This window comes from Salminus brasiliensis, chromosome 1 (assembly GCF_030463535.1).
Source record: "Salminus brasiliensis chromosome 1, fSalBra1.hap2, whole genome shotgun sequence".
Taxonomy (NCBI): Eukaryota; Metazoa; Chordata; class Actinopteri; order Characiformes; family Bryconidae; genus Salminus; species Salminus brasiliensis.
The window spans coordinates 12,497,470-12,520,009 of record NC_132878.1 but is presented as its reverse complement, the minus strand read 5'-3'; the positions used below and the strand labels follow the sequence as shown (position 1 = coordinate 12,520,009).

Sequence of the window (22,540 nt, the reverse complement as noted above, 5' to 3'; positions counted from 1 at the left end):
CACCTGTTCATCCCTCTTTGTATATATACCTGTTCAGTTTGTTAGTGACTTTGTGAAGTGTTGCAGCTCCTGTTGTTTGCCTTATTCTGTACTGATCACTGTTTGTTCTACTGTTCACAGATGTCTGGTTTTGCCATTTTGGATTAGTTTGCTTGGTTGGTCTCTCTGTTTTTTTTAACTTGGATTGTTCTATGATTTCTGATTTAGTCTCGCTCATGTCTGCTCAGTCAGTTTTGCTCATTGTGCTTCGTTTTGTTGCCTACAGAATTAGTCCCACTCTGACTCCTTGTATTGAAGTATTCTCAACACTCTACACCTGCGAGCGTCAGGCACAACACTTCACCCTAACACAATATCTTGGCAATGACTTCTCATACACATCCATTATCCAAAAAACTCAAAAATGGTTCCTCTACATCATCGCTCAAAGAACCATATGAAGCACCTTGATTTTTAAGAATGTGTCTTTTGCAGTAACTGTAATTATACCAGTGCAGATGTGAAGTGTTTAATATTCTGTATCGGTTTTGTGCCTTTTTAAACCCAACAATCCTTCAGTTTTAGACAACCAGATAAAGCTACGTTTAAAGCAATTAATCTGAGCTGTATGCATAACCGCAACTGCAACCAATCTGAGTAAATTTACTTTGGTTTAAATACAGTTTTATCATTTATTGTTATTTATTTATTTATTTATTTATTTATTATGATATTTTATTTGGTTTATTTCTATTATTTTGTCATTTTTTATTACAATTTAAATGTATTATTTTACTTCTAGTTTTCTTTTCATTTTGACAGTCTAATTCGTTTTATAATTGCCTATTAAAATGTTGTTTCTCTTTACTTACATAGTTCTTTCAGTTCTTTTACCTGATTCATTTAACATCTTGATTTGTAATTATGCCTCAGCTGCATCATAAACGAGGATCTTCCTCATTGTACTAAATGTATTAAATGAAGGCTGATTGATATATGGGCCTTACAACATTTGCTATCAGGATGACAACATCTGTTACTTTATACTCGGTTTGTATTTTCTGTAATGTTATAAAGGTGTTTCCACCAACAGAAATACTTTTCTACCCAAACAGACTTGAACCATTTTCTCAGGTGGTTAAAGGCGTTTGCACAGCACTGTTCTTCTCATTCATTCTAACTATTCCCTTGGTTCTTCTGGGTCTGACTTTATTTCAGCTTTAACAAGTCCTTGTGTATGTGCTCTGTGCTCCGTTGGGCAGCAGGAGTGGAGACTGACCCTGGCGAGCTGTTCTTGTAAGTGTTCCCTCAGAGACTCTGGGCATTTGTGAAGCTGGCTCTTCAGCTCACTGTACCCGTCCCTCAGCCTGGCCAGGATGTCCCGCTCGGCCGAGACATTAGCCCTCCCCTATGAAACAACACACACGCACGCACGCACACGCACACACATACACACACAAACACAGAGCAAGCCAGGGACAGGGGAGAGGGAGAAACAAAAATAACACACTGCTCAAAAGCTCAACAACCTCAGGTAGGACCAGGGTCTCTGTACCCATCAGTCACATTGTGTTCATAGCAGAAAAGAACTCAAGTCATGCAGTGACTTCATACAACCCCAGTCTCTCTCTTTCAGCAGTAAGTGGCACCTTCATTTATGATAGCTCACTATGTTCAAGATAATCCTGCATACTATCTACAGGCCCGTTTCCATCAGATAGTGGGTTTTCTACCTCTGTGTTTCTGATATGTAAGTCATTTATTTATTATGATTATTAGACTATATCAAGCCTGTATATTTAAATTGCTTTATTGCTTTGAACCAGTGCAAATATTGGCCTAGCATCTGGCTAGGACTCACTGGCCGTCACAAGCAGCCAATACTAGTATTATCTTTTTAGTCTTGCCTTCTCCCAAACACTCTCTGTCTGTTGTGTTTAGCCTAAAAAGTCTTTTGCTTGTGGACTAAGTGTAAATATTTGGGGGTGAAAATGTAATGATAGTAAGTCATTTGGGTTACAACAGGGTTGAGGTTCACAATATGTCCTATCCATGTACTAAACTCTTATTATTCCACTATGTTTGGCAAGATTGGCACAGTTTTTCATGTAGCACATACTACTACCATCCCAGTTTGTTGGCATTGTATAATATAGAAAGCCCTTTAAGTGGGTGGGATTGGCTAAATTGTGGAGAAAAACAAGTGATTTTTCTTTACATAACAGCTCTATATTTCTAACACTGCTGCCAAAAACACAGAGGAGAAAAACACAGGGATTTTCTTTTACCTGTTGGAAATGGGAATTCCCAAATCCATTGCCCAATAAAACACCAGTCACACCACAAATAAAGACAATCACACTGGCAGAACACAGAGTTATGTTGTTAAAGGTTAGAAAGAAGTTAGTAACGAGCGCCCACAAACATCTTTGCAGGAAAATGCAGGAAACAGGAAATTTGAGGAAGGCAAAAGTGTTCTTCCTTGCTGACGACAAAGCAAAACGCTCCTAGGTAGGAAAGGATGCCTTAATTAACTCATGCAAGCGGTTCCTTTACGTGTGTGCATACACTGTTTACCTTCTCTTTCTCCCTCTGGATAGTTTTCTCTACTTCACTCAGTTTGAGCTGAAGCTGATTGATGATATCTAGCTCTGCCTCCACTTGATCTAACTCCGCCCTCCTCTCCCCCTGCAGCAACGCCCGTTCCATCTCGGCCTGCGGACACAGCAAAACACAACTAATCTTCTGATAATGCTTTAAGAGTGCTCTTTAAAACATTCCTGTACACGGTCTAAACATGTTCAAATACACTATATGGACAAAAGTATTGGGAAACCTGCTGATTCACTGTTTCTTCTGAAATCAAGGGTATTCAACATAGCCTTTTCTGCTTATGTTGGAGTATCTGTCTCTGGGAATAAGGAAGATGGCTTTCTACTAGATTTTGGAACATTGCTGACAGGATTTGATTGCATTCATTGACAAGAGCGTTCAGTGAGGTCAGCATGTTGGATGATCACCACCCCGCCTCATCCTCACCATCCATCATTCCAGAGAACACAGTTCCACTGCTCCACAGCTCACAGCTATAACACTGGGGGGGCTTTATACTCTTCTAGTACACGCCTGGCATTAGGCATGGTGCCAACAGGCTGATGTTTTCTGCTCCAGGGAGTCCTATTCTGTTGGCAGGACTTTTCTACAAGGACTAGAGAAACTGTGTGTGCATTTGCACAATTGTGTCAGCAATGGGTGCAACTTAAAGTAACTGGATGCATTTATTAGAAGGGCCATTGGTCCCTGGTAGGATCCAGACCCACCTGGGTCCTGACCAAGAGGAAGCTGAAAAGAAGATGGATGGATGGATGAATTGATATGGAAGCAAAATATGTTCAGAATTCTGTTTACCCTCTAACTGCACTGAAAATACATCCACAATTCAATGTGAAATTACCAAACACTGTTGTTCTGCTGACTGTACAAAAATGACATTAACACTACTCATAAATATTCAACAATATTAACAAACATAAGCCTATGTAACTATGTAAACATCCACCGCCTATGGTGCAGACATGTGAAAAAATTAGGACACCTCATGAAAACACATCTTTAAACATATTCATTGAACAATATTAAAAGATAGAGGTTATGTAACTAAACATATACAACTAAAGAAATGTCTTTTGTAAAGTCATTTGTAATATGTAATTAATAGTAATGTATTTTTCTTGTGTGGAAAAAGTTTGGACACCCTCACATTTATTCCTAATACCTCAAATTAGAATCAGGTGCCGCACATCAGCTGCAGACATTAGATTAGAACAGTCTGTAGTTCTGTAGTTAGAGTCTGTCTGTTTAGTTTGCTTTTGACTGTTAAAGTGAGTGGTGGTATTATTAAGGCGAGGTCCAAAGAGGCCGTAACAAAGAAGAATGTAGATGCATCTGAGTCTGGGATTTTAAAAAGATCTCAGAACAATCAGAAATCATCCGTTTCACTGTCTGCTAAACAATTTACAAGTGAAGCGACTGTCAACACGGCCAGGTCAAGCCGTCCTAGCAAGTTCAGCACAAGCACGGAACATCATTTCAACAAAAACGCCTCAAACAATCCTAAAATGTTGTCATGGGATCTACAGATAGCTCTTAAAACCACAGCTAATGTCCTCACAGCAGAAAAATGCATTTCTATTAATTATACTTTACAAATATTTGTTTAAAGACATTTCTTCATGTGTTGAGTTTTATTATTTGAGTATTACACCCATCTCTCAATATTGTTCAAATATACATATATAATTGTCCTTATGTTTAAATATGCTAAATAATATACACATAAAATAGTGTTTCCATTAAAGTAGATTTGGGCTTTCATGGTAGTCTGAACAATGTTCAGTGTTGCTCTAAGGAGGTATTAACACTATTCTTACACACTTCCCTAAAACATATGTGAATTATTATTTGGTCCAGTGTGAACTGTAAAGCACATGGTTTATTCTGAAACAAATGAACTTATGAACTCGTATAGTGAAGTATACCCATATACTGTAATCACTGCACTTATAATCATTTCTGAAGGTATACCATCTAGCCTGAGGTTCAAATCACATAACAAATGTAGCCCAACCTCCTGTCTGGAGTCCTGAAGCTGCTGCTCCAGGTCAGTGACGCGGATCTTCAGCTCGTCCACTCGGGCCAGAACCCTGACCCGTTCCTCCACCAGATAACCCACCTCCTGCTGCCCCAGACCAGCAGTGTCCTCGTGCTGAGTGAGACAAAGCGAGAGATATATAGACAGAGAAAGACACAGAGAGGGGGCTACAATCATACAATATTGTGCTGAAGTCTTAGGTCGGCCAAGAATGGCTAAGAACTGCTAAGTAACAAAAAAAAGTGTCTGTTAAAATGAATAGCTAAGTGAGTAAAAGACACTATGGACTATATGTCCAAATGTTTGTGGACGCCCTTCTAAGAAATTCAGCTACATGCACCCAGTTGCACCCATTGCTGACATAGACATAGGACTCTCTGGAGCAGATATACATGAACCTATTGGCACCATGCCTAATGCCAGGTGTGGGTTAGAGGGGTATAAAGCCCCCCAGCATTGAGCTGTGGAATTACGTTCTCTGGAAACACTTTTGGGATGAATTGGGGAGTTGGGGATGGGGTAACGCTCTTGTCACTGCAATGCAATCAAAGCCTCACAGTAATGCTCCAAAATCTAGTAGAACTCTTTTTTAGTACCCTTCATTTTGAAATTAAAAATGCATGAACAGGTGTCCCAATACTTTTGTCTATATGGTGTAAGTTGGCATGTTTTTAAAGGTGATCTACAAGAACTGCCATCCACAAACCATCCACAGTGGTTAGAGTTTCTCTGTCACACATTTGTCAAGATAGTCCCAGAAGTTCACAATGAGTTTGACATCAGGCCTGAATTTCACTTGAAGAACTGTGTGGCAGTCTTGCCTTGACTTGACGGAACATCCATCACATCCATCATATCCATCACATCCATCATATCCATCCATCTTGTAAGTGAACCGACCCATCAAAACCAGTTGTTAAAGTGCTGGCCCAAGACTAGAGTGGCTTTTAAATTGTAGATTAAAGACTGAAAGAGCATTTACTGCGTGTGTGTGTGTGTGTGTGTGTGTGTGTATGTGTATGTGTCTTGCAGTATGTGTGTGTCTCACCTCCTGGTGCTGGCTCTCAGTGCTGCTACACTCCTCTTTGAGGTTCTCCTCATCGCTCTCTCTCTGTCGGTGAGTGTGAGTGTGTGTGCGCTGGACTGCCACACCCATGGGGTCGAGACAGGGTCGCCGGAAAGACTCCTCCTCCGTCCCGGGGAACTGACCTGCCCTCAGCGTTTCCATGCCCACCAAAGGGTCCCCTTTATTATACTCAGCACACAGACTAAGAATGGTCTCTAGCCTCTGTCGCTCCTGTAACACACACACACACACACACACACACACACAGAGTTCAGAATCAGGGTGGTCTCAAAGCAATCTGCTATGTAAACACACAACACACACATACAAAGATACTCAACCTTAGTATTTATTTTAAAAAATGTCTCCTCCATAGACACGTACCATTGTTTCAGAAAGAAACGTCATTTAAGTTATTTTATATATATATAACAAGAAAACAATTATGACAAAAATCAGCAAATTTAATCAATATTTTATTCAACATTTCAAATATTATGAGAAAAGCAAACTATTACTATTGATAAATAAATATGACATTGCAATGATCTGCCTTGAGATTTGAAACACGTGGCATATAACATTAATTTGATCAGTTTTATTACAGCTTCATTCTCAATGATCTACAGCTCTGCTCATTACCCAGAACATCTATTTTTTCTGCTTGTTCAAAACGTTTTTGAGGTTGCACAGGTTTAGCATATTAGGCCCATTTAACATATTTAACTGAACCAAACTAAATCAACATTATTGAAAAGTCCAAACAGGGACAACAGCAATTTTTCTTTTCTAAAAATCTGACTCTGCGATATCAACTGATACTGATACTCTCACTCCTCCAGTCAAACTCTCCTATTAGCGCTCAGCTTCCCCAGAGTTACGATCCCCGGCCCAGCCGGTTCCGTCTCAGCCGGTTCATGGTTATCTCTCATTCACTCCCATTAGCTCAGCCTATAAATACCTGGGCTCTTAGCTATCCTCTTTGTGAGGTATTGCTACTAGAAGTGTAAGAAAATATCAATTTTAAAAGTATCACAATATTATGTTTTGCAGTACTGTATCGATTCTCAAAATCACAGTATTGATTTGAATGTAATGGTTTAGATGTAAAGATTGATGGATTATTTAGTGTTGTGGTTAAAGCCCGATCGCTATATAGCAGTGCTGCACTCTTCAGTGTTGTCTTCAGATCTCGCTGTTCTGACTGCATTAAAAGTCAGGTTTTTAAAAATTTGTTACAAAAAAAAAATAAAAAAATGCAATACTGCAGTTTATTAACACAACCCCTGTATCATGATACCTATCATATCGCTAGTTTCTTGCCAATATACAGCCCTATTTGCTACTCGGTATTGATTCTGAGCTGTTGTTTCTTCGTTTTAGTATTTGGGACTGGGAGGTGAAGTACCGGGAAGAGGCCACGCTGTTCGGAGAAACAGAATGGGGCAAGTCCTGAAGTACGACACCAATGGGAGGCATGACGTAATTAATATCTAAGTTCATTAAAATATATATATTATAGGCCTTTCATGATACAATTAATATATGGATTTGACCTCAATACTTTTTCTGACCTCAATATTGCTAATTGTGTTTTTGTTTCACGAGGAAAGCCCATTAATGTGGATTTTATTTTATTAATGTTTTATTTATGTAGAAGCACATTATGCATAAGCATATTTAATATTATCATCAGTGGCATAAAATGGTCTTAAAATGACAATAATATTGTTTATTGCAATTATTTCTGGGACAATATATCATCCAAATAAAATAGTTCTACTAATATATTACCTTGCTTACAGTGTTCCAATATAATAAAATCAGACCCCCTTGCGATTACACAGCCCTAGTTTTAATTAGCAGCACATATTACCTGTACTGTGTGGCTGTATTACTCATAGGAATACAGTGATCGGATTGGATGGGTATCAGCTGATCCTCAACATAAAGGACCTCTCCACTTTAACTGACAGTGCAGACATACTCACATGCACTTATGATACTATTTTGGCTTCAGATGTTCTTTTATGTCTTAGTGCAACAGCCAGCCAGACACTGCTGACTGAAATCGGATCGAGGCGCAATTCTCTCACACACCCTATCAGCGTCCTGACAACCTAACATGACCACTAGTTGGATGTGTGATAAACAGCACATGCACAGACACAACAAGCCAATACAGAGTCACACATTAGCCCATGTGCACATAAACAGACAAACACACAGCGGCCGCAATTTGCCTGCCTTGTATGAGCTTGGAGAATGCTTGGGCCCCTTTGGCAGCTGTGTGAGATCATCCTCACATACACACACACGCATACACACACATACACCCTTGTAGACCCGCTCCCCCACACCTCAGTAACTGTTTATGACCCCCCAACTTGTGAACTCATGTGGTTTCTCACAGTAGGCAGCTGCTGTTGTCAATCTACATACATTACCAATAGGGACTGTGTGTGTGTGTGTGTGTGTGTGTGTGTGTGTATGTGTGTGTGTCTGCATATATGTGTGAGTTTGTGTGCTTGTAGTTGATCTCTACCTCTTCTTAGAGCTTCACCCTCCTCTCTCCGAACCTCTTGCTAGTTGACTGCAGCCCTTTGTCCGACGCGCAGCTCTCTGTACTGAACGCAGGCAACTGACAATACCCAGAGCTGCCTGGCTAGCTGACACCAGCACTAAATAACACCACTAGCATGACTAAAATAACACGGCAGGCCAGCGCGTTCTTACAAGAGCAGCACTGCAGACAACACACCAGAGACCGTTTTGGATAATTTCAACAAAAAAAAAAAGAAAGAAAGAAAAAAAGAAAAAGGATTAGGGATTCATTTACACATGTATAATTAACAAAGAGACATGTGGCCATCTGAGAGCGAACATGCTGCAGCGTGTGCCTGTCACTGCACTACAAGCGTCCTGGTGGAGAGTGAACATTTTTAAGCAGACAGATATAGCAACAGGAACTGTAATGGCTGAGGGTGGGCGATATGCCCGAAAGAAAATACACCATGAGCTATGCTTCTACATAATATGCATTATTATTCAGGAAGTTTGTAGTATATGATAACCTGGTAAAAACAAAAGAAGAAAATAAAATAGATAAAATAGATTTATTAACTAATGAACTAATAAAAAAATAAAAAAAATACAATAATAGTCCTAATAATATTTGTTTATACTTGTAATCCACTTTATTTAACCTCTAGGCTTTTGTGTTGTAGTTTTAATATAAATACCATTTTATACTATTATAAATTCTTTTAGCTACTCTAATCTGTGATAAAACAATAGGTAACTTATGTCACTGAAGAATGAAGAATTGAGGTGTTAGGCCCTTAGGGTTTAAAGGGTAAAAGCAGCATTATGTGAGAAATGGCATTTTTTGCTCATGTGCTTCCCCAACATGTGAGGAGTGTAATTCACGTTAACTCCACTGCCGTAAAAAAAAATCAGGCCTAGTAGACAGCTGCACACATGCATCAGGATTTTACACAAATATGATAAATATTATTTGTAATATTACATAATATTATATATGTAATATATGTATTGTTGTTGTTATTGTTATGTATAGTGCAGTAGCAGCGTTCCACCCTGACAGTCTGACAATGACAGAGACGCTGTCCTCCCTGTTACAGTCAGTGGAGCAAAAGAGGCCCATTTTATTTAAGACAATTTATGACTCTCTATATAAAAGGTTGGTTCTTGTGAGTTTAACTTTGCAGAATCATGGACGACAGCGGATTTGCTAACAGCTAAATTGATTTTATTTTATGATTAAATATTTTGATATCATGTTGTCATTAATGTTGTTGTGCAGAGGAAAGGCAGTCTAACTTGAGGCTGGTGGGCAATGTGCAGCTCTGAGCCACACAGCACAGCACGCTAAATTGTCTTAATCGACATTACCTAATTATTAGCCAATAAAAGGCACAAAAAGTATCCCGCTGACAAGCAGAACCTTCACTGCTGAGAGATGCCTTTGAGCAAGCTACCTAACCCCAAATTGCTCCCTGGGTACTGAGGTAGCTGCCCACCACTCTTGATATGTGTGCCTATTCACACTGTCCCTAATTAATAGTGTGTGTGTTCACTGCCATTTTTAACTCTGTGTCCTTGCTGTGCAACAGTTGTAGAGGATAATCTTAACCTTAATATGTACTGGGGAAAATATTGGGGTCCAATCAATGTCCAAATATGGATCAATTTGCTTTTTGCAACAGCAAAACAGTAAAAATTATATGAAAAAAACTCATATTAAAAATATTTACAAAATATAAATAAACAAAAAACATCAAACTATTGGAATTGACTAGTTACTAGAATTGACTAGCTGATGTAGTTACTTGTATTTGTTTACAAGCTCTCTATAAGTGGTGTGATACAGGCTTTTATTCACTGTTCTAAATGTACTGATATGCTCAGAAACGGGGGTCATGATGAAATGTATTACAACAATAAGACAAATCGTCATACTGTATTGAACTCATGTCTCCTAAGCGTGGATCAGACCTTGAGAATTCATTCAGCCCACTGGATACGGACCAGCTGTAGATGACCAACCACCGTCATCATACATGCCTTTGGGAGGAACAACAAATTGAATGATTGATGAGGATGAGGATGAGGATTCAACAACTACTCTAAGCTTCTAAGTTTAGCCGTATATGCTGCCCAAATCAGATTCAAACTCAGACACTGGCCTATGAAGCCAAGAATGGACCAGCCTTCCGAACTTGATGGCAACGGTCAAAAGCCGATCTGCACCAAGAGCCCTACCAGCTTCAAGTACGGCTCGGCTTGACCCGCCATCCCTTAAGATCCACGGAAGACAAGCGTCCAGACTTTTTTCTGTCCTGGCACCGAAGTGGTGGAACAAACTTCCCCTGGCTGTCCGAACGGCAACTGAATACCCCTCTCTTCCGAGAATACTTGGGTGAAGTGTAGTGCAGAGTACTGTAGTCTCCATGTTGACTTTTGTATTTAATAGTATCTGATCTTAGAGGTCTCTTTTTGATCCTAGTCGATACAAACTAGCTAAGGGTATTTTCTGAGTGAACAGTGAAGCACTTTAGTACGCTGCTCTGGATAAGAGCATCTGCTAAATGCTTTACATTTACATGTAAATTGAATGTAAAACAACTCTTACTATTGATTAATCCGGAAAAACATTTCACTTTCAGTCTAACTGGCAAAATGCAGCTTGTTTTCCATCCAAGTCCACCCAAATGAAATCTTCACATGCCAAATCCAATTCATTCTGGATTGGGTGCTGTCTGTCACACATAGCTGTGTATGGATGTCAAGACGTATTCATTTCCATCAGAAACCTGAAGTGAAGTGATCACACTTCAATTACTCTCATGTCACGTGTGAGCTAAACTGCTGAAATCTTGGGCTTCTAAAAGGAACACTCAAGCTTATACCGTCTTGAATATTAGCATTTTTATTTCAGAGGCTTTTTTCTGGAAGGGTGTCAGTGACAGGGTCCCTCAACGTGTGAATATTCAAATCTGCACCTTGTTTGGCGAACGCAACATTGCATTGTATGCAAACTCCCCCCTCAGCCTGTCCATGGTCAACGGACTGTTTCTGTGGAATTTCCGTCTAATGAAATTATCAGTGTGTCCAGCCAAGCCATGGTACTGTTCCGTAAATGCACTGCACTGAAGGTCTTCATTGTGAAATCAATATCGGCTCTTAAAAATAACGCCCGTTTTTTTAGCGCACGCTCTTTCTCTGAAGAGGTCTTTCCTGTCAAGAGAGTGAAGACACAGAGGCTGCTGTGGTAAACGCTATCCGCGGGGTAGCTAAGCAACAGCATTCTCCTTAACAAAGAGAGTGTCAGCTCAGCTGGCAAAGCCTAGGGAAGATGCCTCTGCCCAAACAAACGTGAAAAAAAGGCAACGCACAGAAACGGCTGTATGCACAGCTCACTTTATGGTCAGGGCTCTCCACTAAACAACACGCACTCGGACTTGGGGTCTTCAAGTGGACGACGGAACAAATACGAAGGTCAAACGACTATTTTAAAGAACCTCTGTGTTCAAACACGTTTCCAATCTAAAGTGCTAGACAATTAGTGTGAGAGGAAAAAGAGGGGGGGGGGTTTATGTAGTGTGAGGGTGATCTGACTGACCGATTCAGGTCATTATGGAGGTGTTTTTTGACTCATTTTGACATATTTTAATATGGAGAATAATTCTATCATATAAAACAATGGCTTACCTAAGATCAGCAATTAACCACATAAGATAAAGCTTTACTTTTTAACATTCACCATATTTTATCCCAACAATTCCTATAATGGGACAATAATGAATCCTCAAATATTGATTGACGCTTTCAGATACTGGTGGCAGAAGCTGCTGCCACACAAAAACCTTGTATAAACTATATATATGGCAGTTTGGAGCATTTTTATTGGTGCATTCATCATGAATTTTGACACAATCTTAAAGAGAACTGGCAAATGATTTGGCTCCTCTGATGAATATTCAACTAAATATGTATGTTAAATGTAACTGAACTCTAAGTTGAATGTAAATAACTGTCTATTGAATGTAACACTACACCTAACTCTAACCCTAACCTCAAATCAACCCTAAATCCTAACTCTAACTTTAACCTTAACCTTAAACCTAACCCTAACCCTTAACCTTAAATCTAACCCTAAACCTTAACCTAAACCTTAAACCTAACCCTAAACCTTAACCTAAACCTTAAATCTAACCCTAAACCAAATCCTCATAGGGTAAGATTAGGTTGGGGTTACATTTAGACAGTCATTTACATTCAACTTAGAGGATCATCCAAGTAATGTGTCACCAAATATTCAAATTATGTCATGTAAAAACTGGAAAAAATATCTAAGGAGATCTAAGTTTTTTGAGTGACTGAGCCAACATCCCTAATTTACGCAGCAACAATTTATCAAAAACATATCAAATATTTAAATATCCCCAACAATACCTTGAAATAAAACACCATAGCCAAGTAAATGTAACAATTTAAGAAATTCTGAATTTGATACAATAATAATAATAATGATCATTTTGTTCAATACAGAAATACAGCAATAATAAGTAATGCCTGAAAATTTGCCTTAAGTTAATGTTAATGTTTCTTTTATCAGTTAACTAGAGCGCTGAACATTAAAAAGTATAATATTTTATATTTATGCACTAGCCACTAGCTAATACATTAGCCCCAAGCTAACATACACTTATGGGGAGTGTGCTTTTCCTCCTTTCTTTTCCTCCTTGATTTTGAAGTCAAGATTAAGTGATTTTATTAGAGGCGTAGTCTCTCCTCGCTGTGGACTTAATTTTGGGCTTGCTTAATTCTTTATTACACTTCATGCTGTATGATCAGTATTAGAATGAACACTTTACGTGCTCCACGTGCTGAATGTATTGCTCGACTGTTGAGCCAGACTGAACTGAGAGGCTCGTACTGAACTCTGAATGGCCTGGGCATCATTACAGTTACATGACAGGCGCCACACTCAATAACAGTAACAACCAGGATGTATTACTGCATTACTGGGAGGTTAGTTTGAACAGGACTGATATTACTGACGGACTTGCTGGTTCAGAAAGTACTGTAGTACTGTAGAATTACTTGCCAGACTGTAAACTCTATGAACACTGCAGGTAATCAGTAAACGTACACTACCTCCCCAGGTAAAAATAAACACTGCTGGAATATGGATAACAGTCATAGCCAGACAGACAGGGAGGAAAACACCCTCACCCTCACACAGAGACTAAAGGCTGCAGATGCTGAAGGCATAAAACAAGGCTCAGTCAGTCTGTTCTGAACAAGCTGATCACAGACCAGTGTCTACTGCAGTGTAACAGTGTTCTACAGTGGTGCTTTTCACACAAACACAGGATCAGCTGCAGAGCCAATCTTTTATTATTTAACAAGCTATATGGACATGCAGAAAGCAGTAAGGATGTCCTCAGAGGGGTGTAATGCACATACAATGAAGGCGGTGAGTCAACTGCATCAATACTGGAATGTCAGAAATGATTATTAATGATGAAAATTAGTCCATAAAATACAGTATGTGCTCATTTTTCTGCCAAAATAAAAAATCTGAGGCTATTTTCTAAACATAAACGTGCAATGTGTTGGTTTTATTCTTTAGTGTCCTCATATTTGTGTATACAGTGATTTTTATTCACACCAAAAGAATTAAATCCTGACAACATTTGAGATTTCATAATTCACTGATTAGCTTAATCTAATCTAATCATTTAAGGCCCTATATTTACACTACTGTTATTTTACAGTACACTTGAGTGTCAACTGTCCCATTAACACAGGTCCGGGTTCAGCCGTAAAAGTGGGTTACTTCACAGACAAATCCAGAAAGCAGTTATGCAGTTCAGACGCCTGCTGTGTGAAGATGCTTCAGTAGAGCAAAAGGATTCTGCAGTGTCTAAGGACCTGAAGTGCATGTCAAATAATTTTTCCAAAACAAGTAAACAATGAAATGAGGGTTCACGTGCTTTCAGGCCCACAAAGTGTGGTGGCAGACTGCCCTCTACTGGCAAGCACCACCACCCGCATTCAGCGGCAGTCTTCTCAGTTTCCACGGTGACACGGCCAGGAAGAATAAGGAGTGACCTCCAATACCGAACCACCGCCTTAGGAGGCAGAGCTACCTTGGGACGAAAGGGAAGGAGTGTGGAGTGTATGCTGTACTGGACTTTGATGTTGGGAGGGAGTGTGTATGTGTGTATGTGTGTGTGTGTGTGCATGTGCGTGCACATTTTTGTGTGTGTGTGTGTGTGTGTAGAACTTTCAGGATAATACAGGCGGGGCACGGCAGACTGGAGCGACGCAAAACAGGCATGGCTCTGAGCCAAGTGGGCCATGGCCCAGAATCTCTACTCGCACGTGCTCTCTCTCAAACACACACACACACAGATACTCTACTATTGTAGCTTCATTCACCTTTACCCTTCCCATCCCAACTCTAAAAAGCTGCCCCCCCCCCGTGCCTTTTTTAATTTGCTGCCTTTTCAAATCCCGTGCTTGTCTCATCTTCAAACCACAAGAACCACAACTAACGATTACAGTCATAATCAGCTGTTATATCAGCTTTTATTAGATTATTAGGTTAAATGAGGCATCGTCATCTGCTGGTTCCTCTCAATTTGTCCTTGTCCCAGTGCAGTCTTTTGCTACCCAGTCCCGACAGTGCTATGTCCATGTTGGTGCTGTTGCTGCCATTGCCAACTCTTTGCTGGCTGAGTTACCATGTTTAGCCAATGTAGATATGGCAGCAAGTGTATGACTATGGGTAGCCAGCCTTGACCGTTTGCTAACGGTCAATAACAGTAACTCGGCCCCTCTACTCCTGGCTAGCTAGCAGGCTAACACTAGCACCATGTTAGCATGTTTTATGTGTGGTAATTCCCATAGCACTAGCAATGCTCCTTACAGTAGGAGGGGCATCCAACACGTTGGGAGGTAAGCGCCAGGTCCTCAGCTCCACCACACTAGCTAACAGAAATTGCCGATTAGTTTTAACAGGGATGAGGGGAGAGAGCGCCATCTACCCACTCAAAGAGCACAGCCAACAGTGCTCTCTCGAACTCTGTCCGTTAATGGTCGGGGTTCAAAGACAAAGAGACATGATCAGGGTTCACTGCTCCCAATCCCTGGGCCACAGTGGACTAATACATATATATATATATATATATATATATATAATGTATCTTTAAAATTTAACATCAGAAAAACTATAAATGTCTCAATGTCTTTACCTTTTATCTTTTCTCTACAGACGTAATTACAGTTTTCTGCACTGTGATTGTTTTGCTGTCATGCACTTGAGTTGCCCTTGTGTATTAAATGTGCCATATAAATAAATGTGCCTTGCCTTCCTGATGTGTCATATAATAAGCACAAAGCATGTGTGTGTGCAGACAGACTTTATTCCATATCAACATAACTGATCAATAATCAATAATCAACACACCATCAAATCGTCTGAGCCCTTTTGGGGTCTCTTTTTTCTGTCTCTGTTTTCCTCCCACTGTCCCTCGGCCTGTCTCTCTCTCTAATCCCACAACCAGCTTACCCTCCTACGCTGAGAGTTCATTGCTGAGGGGCGTGATATACACGCAGGGTCTGATGTCAGAACATCAGACCAGATATAAGATTAGGGAAACACACAACATGCTCTATAAATAACTCAACTGGACAGACGGCATCAACAGAACATCTAAAAGCCAAGACTGTAACAGCGCAACTGGGCAAAGTAGGACAGCCTCTGACTTTAGCTAAAACTAGCTACCCCAAGTCCAAACCCTAGACCAGTGCGCCATGACAATTACTGCCCTAGAACGAAAACAATGGCTGATTTGTGGTAGTGGTGGTTGATTTGTGGGAAAGTACTGATGTATTTTAACTGCATCCACAGTTGCAGACAAGACCTGGAGTCTACAGGTAAAAGGAACATTTGGGAAAACAAACCAATTTCAGGAATAAGAAGCTGCTGCTACGGTTTCCAAAAACAAGCTTCTGCCAGTTTTTAGTTATAATGTCCAATGATGGATGACTAGGGACCAACTCTGAGGACCAGTGTAGACACAGTAGGACACAACAGGATCATGTACATTAATAACGTTGAAGATGTATATTATTTTTTCAATACCGATATTAAAAATCTTGTGTATCAGCCATTAATGATCCAATAGTTTTTCTTTATAAACTACTAGCTTTAAAGGGAACAGTTTGCTTTATGCTTTATTGCTGACCCCAGATGTTGTCACTCAGCCAAGATACGTTTGGTATCTGATGTGTGCTTCTGTAGCTAACAAAGGGAGATCCTAGGCTAATGTTGCTAACAAACACTGGACTTAGACTGTCACCAATCTCATCTCTGTAAACACAGAGCTTTTATTAAGAAAAGCTACGTATTCAAGTAAAAAACTATTAAACTAATTAAGTAAAAGTGAATGAAAAGACCATCCATATGATGTCACGCTTTGTAGGACTAGTGGTTTTGGTTTCTCAAGACAGCTGCTCCACTACTCAGTTCTGTGGAAGAGTTTAGTTTTATATTTACAGACTAACATAAGTCATACTCTGCATTCTGAGTGGACCGATAGATAGACATTACGGTGCATGTACTGACTGGTGACAGTTTAAGCTCAGTGTTCGTTAGTAACATTAGCCTAGCATCTACCATTCTTAACTAAAGAATTAAACATTTGATATCAAACATACTTGGTACATTGACTGCATTTGGGGTAAGAGATCAATTCTGTAAAAATGTTGTCGTAAGATTAGTCTGTAAGATGTATTTGCTGCACACTCCTTTAAAATAAGCTGTTCTTAACAGAAGAGCTTCACCTAACACAATCATCTAAATGTAGGCTATGATGTTCAAACTGCCAAACACTTGAGTGTAGTGGATAGGGGAAACACACAGTATGAGTGTGTGCTCTTTCATGCTAAATTTCGTACAGGACTTGACTGAACTGTTCTCTGATACTGGCCCGATGCCGATACCCACTGATGTCAACATGCCATCTCTAAATCAAACATTGCACTAAATGGAAATTAACACAACATGAAGCACTGTTTAATTATGGGGTTTTTGGGCTATTGTGTCTATTGTGAAAATGTATGAAAATGTATGAAAAATCTGAATAAAAGTGTATCATATCGTATCGTATTACTAATTATCACATACCATAGACTGTGTTTATTACGTATTTTAAGTTGGTCTGATTTTATTTATAATTTAATTTAATTTCATTTCATTTCATTTCATTTCATTGTATTTTATTTGATTTTATTTGATTTTTTTTCCTAAAATTAAACTTGATTGGGATGAAAATTTTCAAGATGCAGTTTTACAAGCTAGTTTGCCTCAGAATTAAACACGCTGATCTTCCTTTTATGGTTGGCTTGTGAAAAAAAATGATTCAGCTATATGCCAAGGAAAATACAGTCTTCCATTCTAGGCCACCTTTAAAGGAACAGGCCCTTAAACCAGCCCCTATGAACAGGGCTGTTTAGACAGGGTGAGAATAGGTGTTGGTGGTGCTTGATCTTGAAGTATTTTGACAAAGCATGTCACTGACATTTCATTAAGACCCCAGGGAATTGTGTTAACTTGTGAAAAAATGAGTATAATAGGCCTATGTCACCTTTAAAATGCTGCACTGCTGCACTGTGTCAGAACGGGAGGACTGGTGGGGCTTCAAGGCTGCTTCGAAACTACTGATGATTTTTTTTCATGGAAAATTACTTCCCGCTTGTATTAATTTCACTGATGTCCTGAAGGACTCATCTCCTAAAATAGCTTTTCTACAGGGAATAAGTGGAATGTGTCTCTGCTGTGACAGCTGCTCCACTGTACATAATTAGGCCTCTGTGTGCATGTGTGTGTGGGCGCATCGAGAATAGGCTGTGGACTTTAGAATCTGTAGGCCTTTGAAGACAGGCTGAACAGCAGTCAAAGTGTCATGAGAGGAATATGAACTTATGATCTAAAGGTTAAAAATGAAGGTAGGTGTTCTGTCAGTGAATTGGTGATGGAATTAAAGGCACATCAGGATATATAATGTGTGCAGTATATTATAGGGTTACTGGGGTGAGTGTGTTGAAGGAGTCAGACGAGGGGGATATGAGTATTTGTGTGTGTGGAAGCGGTTTGAGGCTTCAAGACTGCTGGGTAAATATAGCATTCAAATAGCCACACCCTCTGCCCACGGCCCTTTATAAGATACTCAGGAATTTACACCAATGTGTTACTCTCGTCTACGCCTTAGCTAAAAACCCCTCATTGCCACCCACCACCAACCATGGAGCACAGCACTGAAAACCATATCCATTTTACCATATAAACATTAACCACCCACCCCTTTCCTTTACTTCAAACACACAAAAAACATGTACAGTTCTTTCTGCTTGACTAAGACTGAGACAACTCTTTACATAACATTCACATGTACAGTCATGTGAAAAAATAAGGACAGCCCATGAAAACTTATACAGGTATATATAAGTACCATATACTAACCATAATAGTGTGGGTTTGGCGGGTCTCTATGGGTATATACACTATAGTACCACATACTAACCTTAATAGTGTGTGTTTGGCAGGTCTATATATGTATAGATATATGTACTATAGTACCACATACTAACAGTATGTGGTACTGTTAGTATGTGGTATTATAGTACACACACACACACACACATATATATAGAGGCAGGTCTCTATGTATATATATATATATATATATATATATATATATATATATATATATATATATATATATAGTACCATATACTAACCTTAATAGCATGGGAGGTTTGGCCGCTCAGTACACCAAATATTAATGTACTACCCCATTTTGAACTAACGGGAAGTGATGATGTGTTGCTATGTCAATATACATCACCCCAAGTGTGCAACTGCAGTGCACAACCCAAATGGGACCCCCTCCTGGTCCTATCATTGACCCAGATGGGCATCCAAATGATACATTTGTGTGACAAAATGAGATTTTACATACTACATTAATTCACTTAATAAAGAATCATAAGTGAAACACATTATTGTGAGCTCACACTGAATAACCTGTAACACCCTTAGAACACACACACAGTCTGAGAACACACAAACACACACTTACTAGTCTCTCCATCTCTTGCTCTCTCATCCTCTCCTCCCGCTGCCACCTGTGGTACTCCAGTAGTTCGTCCTCGTTGTCGCTGATTTCAGAGATGCTGTTCTTGCGCTCCCGCATGCGAGGCTGACCAGCCCGCGGCTCTCTGGAGCTCTTCCTCTGGCTGCGGGGGCTAGTGAGAGGAGAAACCCCAGCCTGTGTGCTCAGGGCTGGGCTTATAGTGGCTCCCTTCTGTTTCCCAGCATGGTCCTTCAGGAGAGCAGACACAGGAGAAGGGCTTCTGGCCCTAAGTCCTCTCGTTCCCGCCCTTTCTTCTTCTGTTGCAATTCGCCTGTTAAGTCGAGGGCTCTCTGGTATGCTCTTTCCTGATTGGCTACGATTGGTCAGGGAGACACCAGGTAAAGCTACAGGCAGAACAGGAACTCCTTGAAGAATGCGGCGCGATGCAGAGGGACTGGGAGGTGGACGTTCCAGGACTGGAGCGCCAGTGGACGAGTCCAGGCATCTACGGGTGGAATGAGGGCACTCTGGGGTTAAAATCGAGCGTGACTGGGGCTGGATCACTCGATCAACTGGAGGAGTTTCCTGGCCCAGGCTAGACCGAGGACTTGAGGAGGCTGGGGATGAGGAAGACGTGAGCCTGATGCTGTTCTGCCTGCTCGTATCTCCAGATGCTGAAGAAGATGAGGCTGAGGAGGAACTGAGAACTGATCTTGGACTTTCTAGACCTCCTCTAGCCAAGCTGTCCTGGTTTTGGCCTTGGCGGTTGGTTGTAGGACTCGGAGAAGCCTCTCCCAAGGCTTTTCTAGTAAGCCTTGGACTTTCCTGCACTTTTTGCCCCATGTTGCTACTGCTATTCCGAGGCACTGACGCTCTTGGTTGAGGAACTGGGGCTAGGGGTTTATGATGGATAGCTGAATGAGAAGGTACAGGAGGGTTACTTGGACTGCTAGCAACGGAGGGAGACAAAATAGGAGAAAAGGGTGGAGTAGCATTTTCGTAGCTGGAGCCTACTGACATTGCTCCAGGGCTGGCTGGAGGAGAGAGGAGATAGCGACCTCCCCCGTTCAGCATTGGGGAAAGGGGGGACTGTGGGATGGGGTGGTGAGGGAGTTTGGCAGCCTCAGATGAGGAAGCCTGAGAGTCGCCCATAGACAGAGAGTCCATTATGTCCTGAAGGTCTTTCTCTATGGAACGGACCAGTGTGCCATGGCCTGGACGAACCCTCTCATGAGGAACAGGTTGGTGGTTTCCATTCAGCAGTCCATGGGGTTCTATGGGAAAATGGTAATAGCTAAAGTTGATATCAGATATCCATCAATATACAGGATACTTAGAAAAACAAACTCTACAGTCTCTAGGGACAACACACAAAGATAAATTATGCTGAATATTTACAGTGCTTTCCTTACTCATTTTGACATGAATAGGATGATCACTCAAGAGTCCACTCAAAGTTTGTCCTTATTAACATTTTAGAGTTTTTGTCGCCGCCACAGTTTCCCTTTCTCAAATTAGGGCATGGACAACAGATTTGTCTGTGGTTTTAGCTGTGTCATGATGACTATTTAGGCAGACCTTGAAGATTGTTTGGTAGGATGGTGTTTACGTTTTCAGGGGACAGAGATGTTCTGCTAAAGGCTGTTATCAGAGTCTGGGCTGCAATGCTATGAACTACGAGACAATGTTCCCATAATATGTCCTATGCACACCTGCTCGACATAAAGTCGCATGCAAACCATTCACTCATTTCTTCTCAATAACATTTTTTTTTCAAAGATTTTAAGACAAAAGACTCTTTTACAAATGGAGACTGATCTGGTACTGGAGAAGTACATGGTGGCATAAGATAAGAACCTGTTGTTGCTAATTCTCAAGCTGTCGGAGCAGCCAGAGTGGTGAGGAGGTGAGGAGGTGGAGAGTCGTCCGAGGTGAGGATGTCAATTAAACACCTCTTTATGTAGTCAGATTGAGAGATGCCATCCAATAGTTTTATATTCAGTCATTAGCATTAAGTTTTGATGTGCTTTAAAGAAGTGCTTTTAAATTAGTTTGCTTGCTACAGCCTCTTTCCCTGCTATTGTGCCTATGCAGAAGAAACCATCCCCTGCCCTGTGGCCAGTCAGCGGAAGCATGACCGCTCCCTCACTTCCAAAGTCCTACTTCTAGAGTTTCTACTCTGTGTTCCAAGTTCAGCAGTCTACTTTACCAGCCTACACATATACACTGGTTTATTTGGTATTAACGATATATGGTTAAAGCGGATGTGGTCCACGGTATAAATGACTAATACAATCAACTTGACCAATCAGCTGTCATCTTCTAGGCAAGTGACTTGTCATGTTATGATCCTGTAAGGCCTTTCGCTAACCTGAGACACGTTTGGCTGCTTTGTGTTAATGTACGCAGAAAATGCAGCATTATTCTACTTCCGATTCAGTTCCAATTCTTAGTTTTCTTTTAGCAGTGCCAATAACAGACATGATTCTCAGCTGCTGCAGTAATGACTTTGAAAACTACTCTAGACTGTGTTCATTTGTGACCTTATATAGCTTATATTACCGCTGAACAAAACTATAGAACTATATAACCAGTTATTACTATATTGCCAGCCAACAAAACAAAAAACTGCTTCATTTAAACTGATGCAGCTACATTGTGTACATTTCAACAGCAGAACGTCACTGCTGAATCATTTAAGGTGGACAACAAATTTCAGCTTAGCAGCTTAGCAACAACAGTTAAAAGCTTTTGTTAGTTAATATGTCAGAAAAGGAGGATTTAAACCTATAAAATCTGTTAAATTTTGTCTATTTTCTGTCGTTTTTTGTCCACGCCATTAAAACCATCTAGTTTAGTTGTAGTTTTGCAAAGACAAAGATATTCCAGTCCATTATATACATTTGAAGAGACTAGGGTTTACTTTTAAATTACGCCTAGTTGTGAATGAAACGATCACGGAAATGCTTGAGGAGAAGGCTCAATCTGTCTTTTTTAACGACCCTGGTTAAAAAAAAAGGTAAATAAAAAAGTCACCACATAATAAATTAGTTATTACACATCAGTTGTCATCAGGCATCAACAGCTATCAGTTCAGAGTGTGTACCACTATAGACACATACACACACAATGTGATTTGACTGCAGCATCTAAAGGAACTGGGAGCTGAAT

General features: G+C 40.3%; 1 protein-coding gene across 6 annotated transcripts in view; it reads right to left on the bottom strand.

Moving 5' to 3' along the window:
• phldb1a (pleckstrin homology-like domain, family B, member 1a) overlaps positions 1–22,540 on the bottom strand; it is an 88,238-nt gene that overhangs the window by 27,922 nt on the left and 37,776 nt on the right. For 5 of the 6 annotated variants that reach the window (XM_072669413.1, XM_072669330.1, XM_072669597.1 and 2 more), the window contains 5 exons: positions 19,376–20,643; positions 5,679–5,927; positions 4,607–4,744; positions 2,557–2,694; positions 1,259–1,387 (listed from right to left, as the gene is read on the bottom strand). In XM_072669413.1, the coding sequence (XP_072525514.1) occupies positions 1,259–1,387; positions 2,557–2,694; positions 4,607–4,744; positions 5,679–5,927; positions 19,376–20,643 (1,922 nt within the window). The remainder of the gene's footprint in view (positions 1–1,258; positions 1,388–2,556; positions 2,695–4,606; positions 4,745–5,678; positions 5,928–19,375; positions 20,644–22,540) is intronic. The other variant, XM_072669487.1, reaches the window with a different exon arrangement.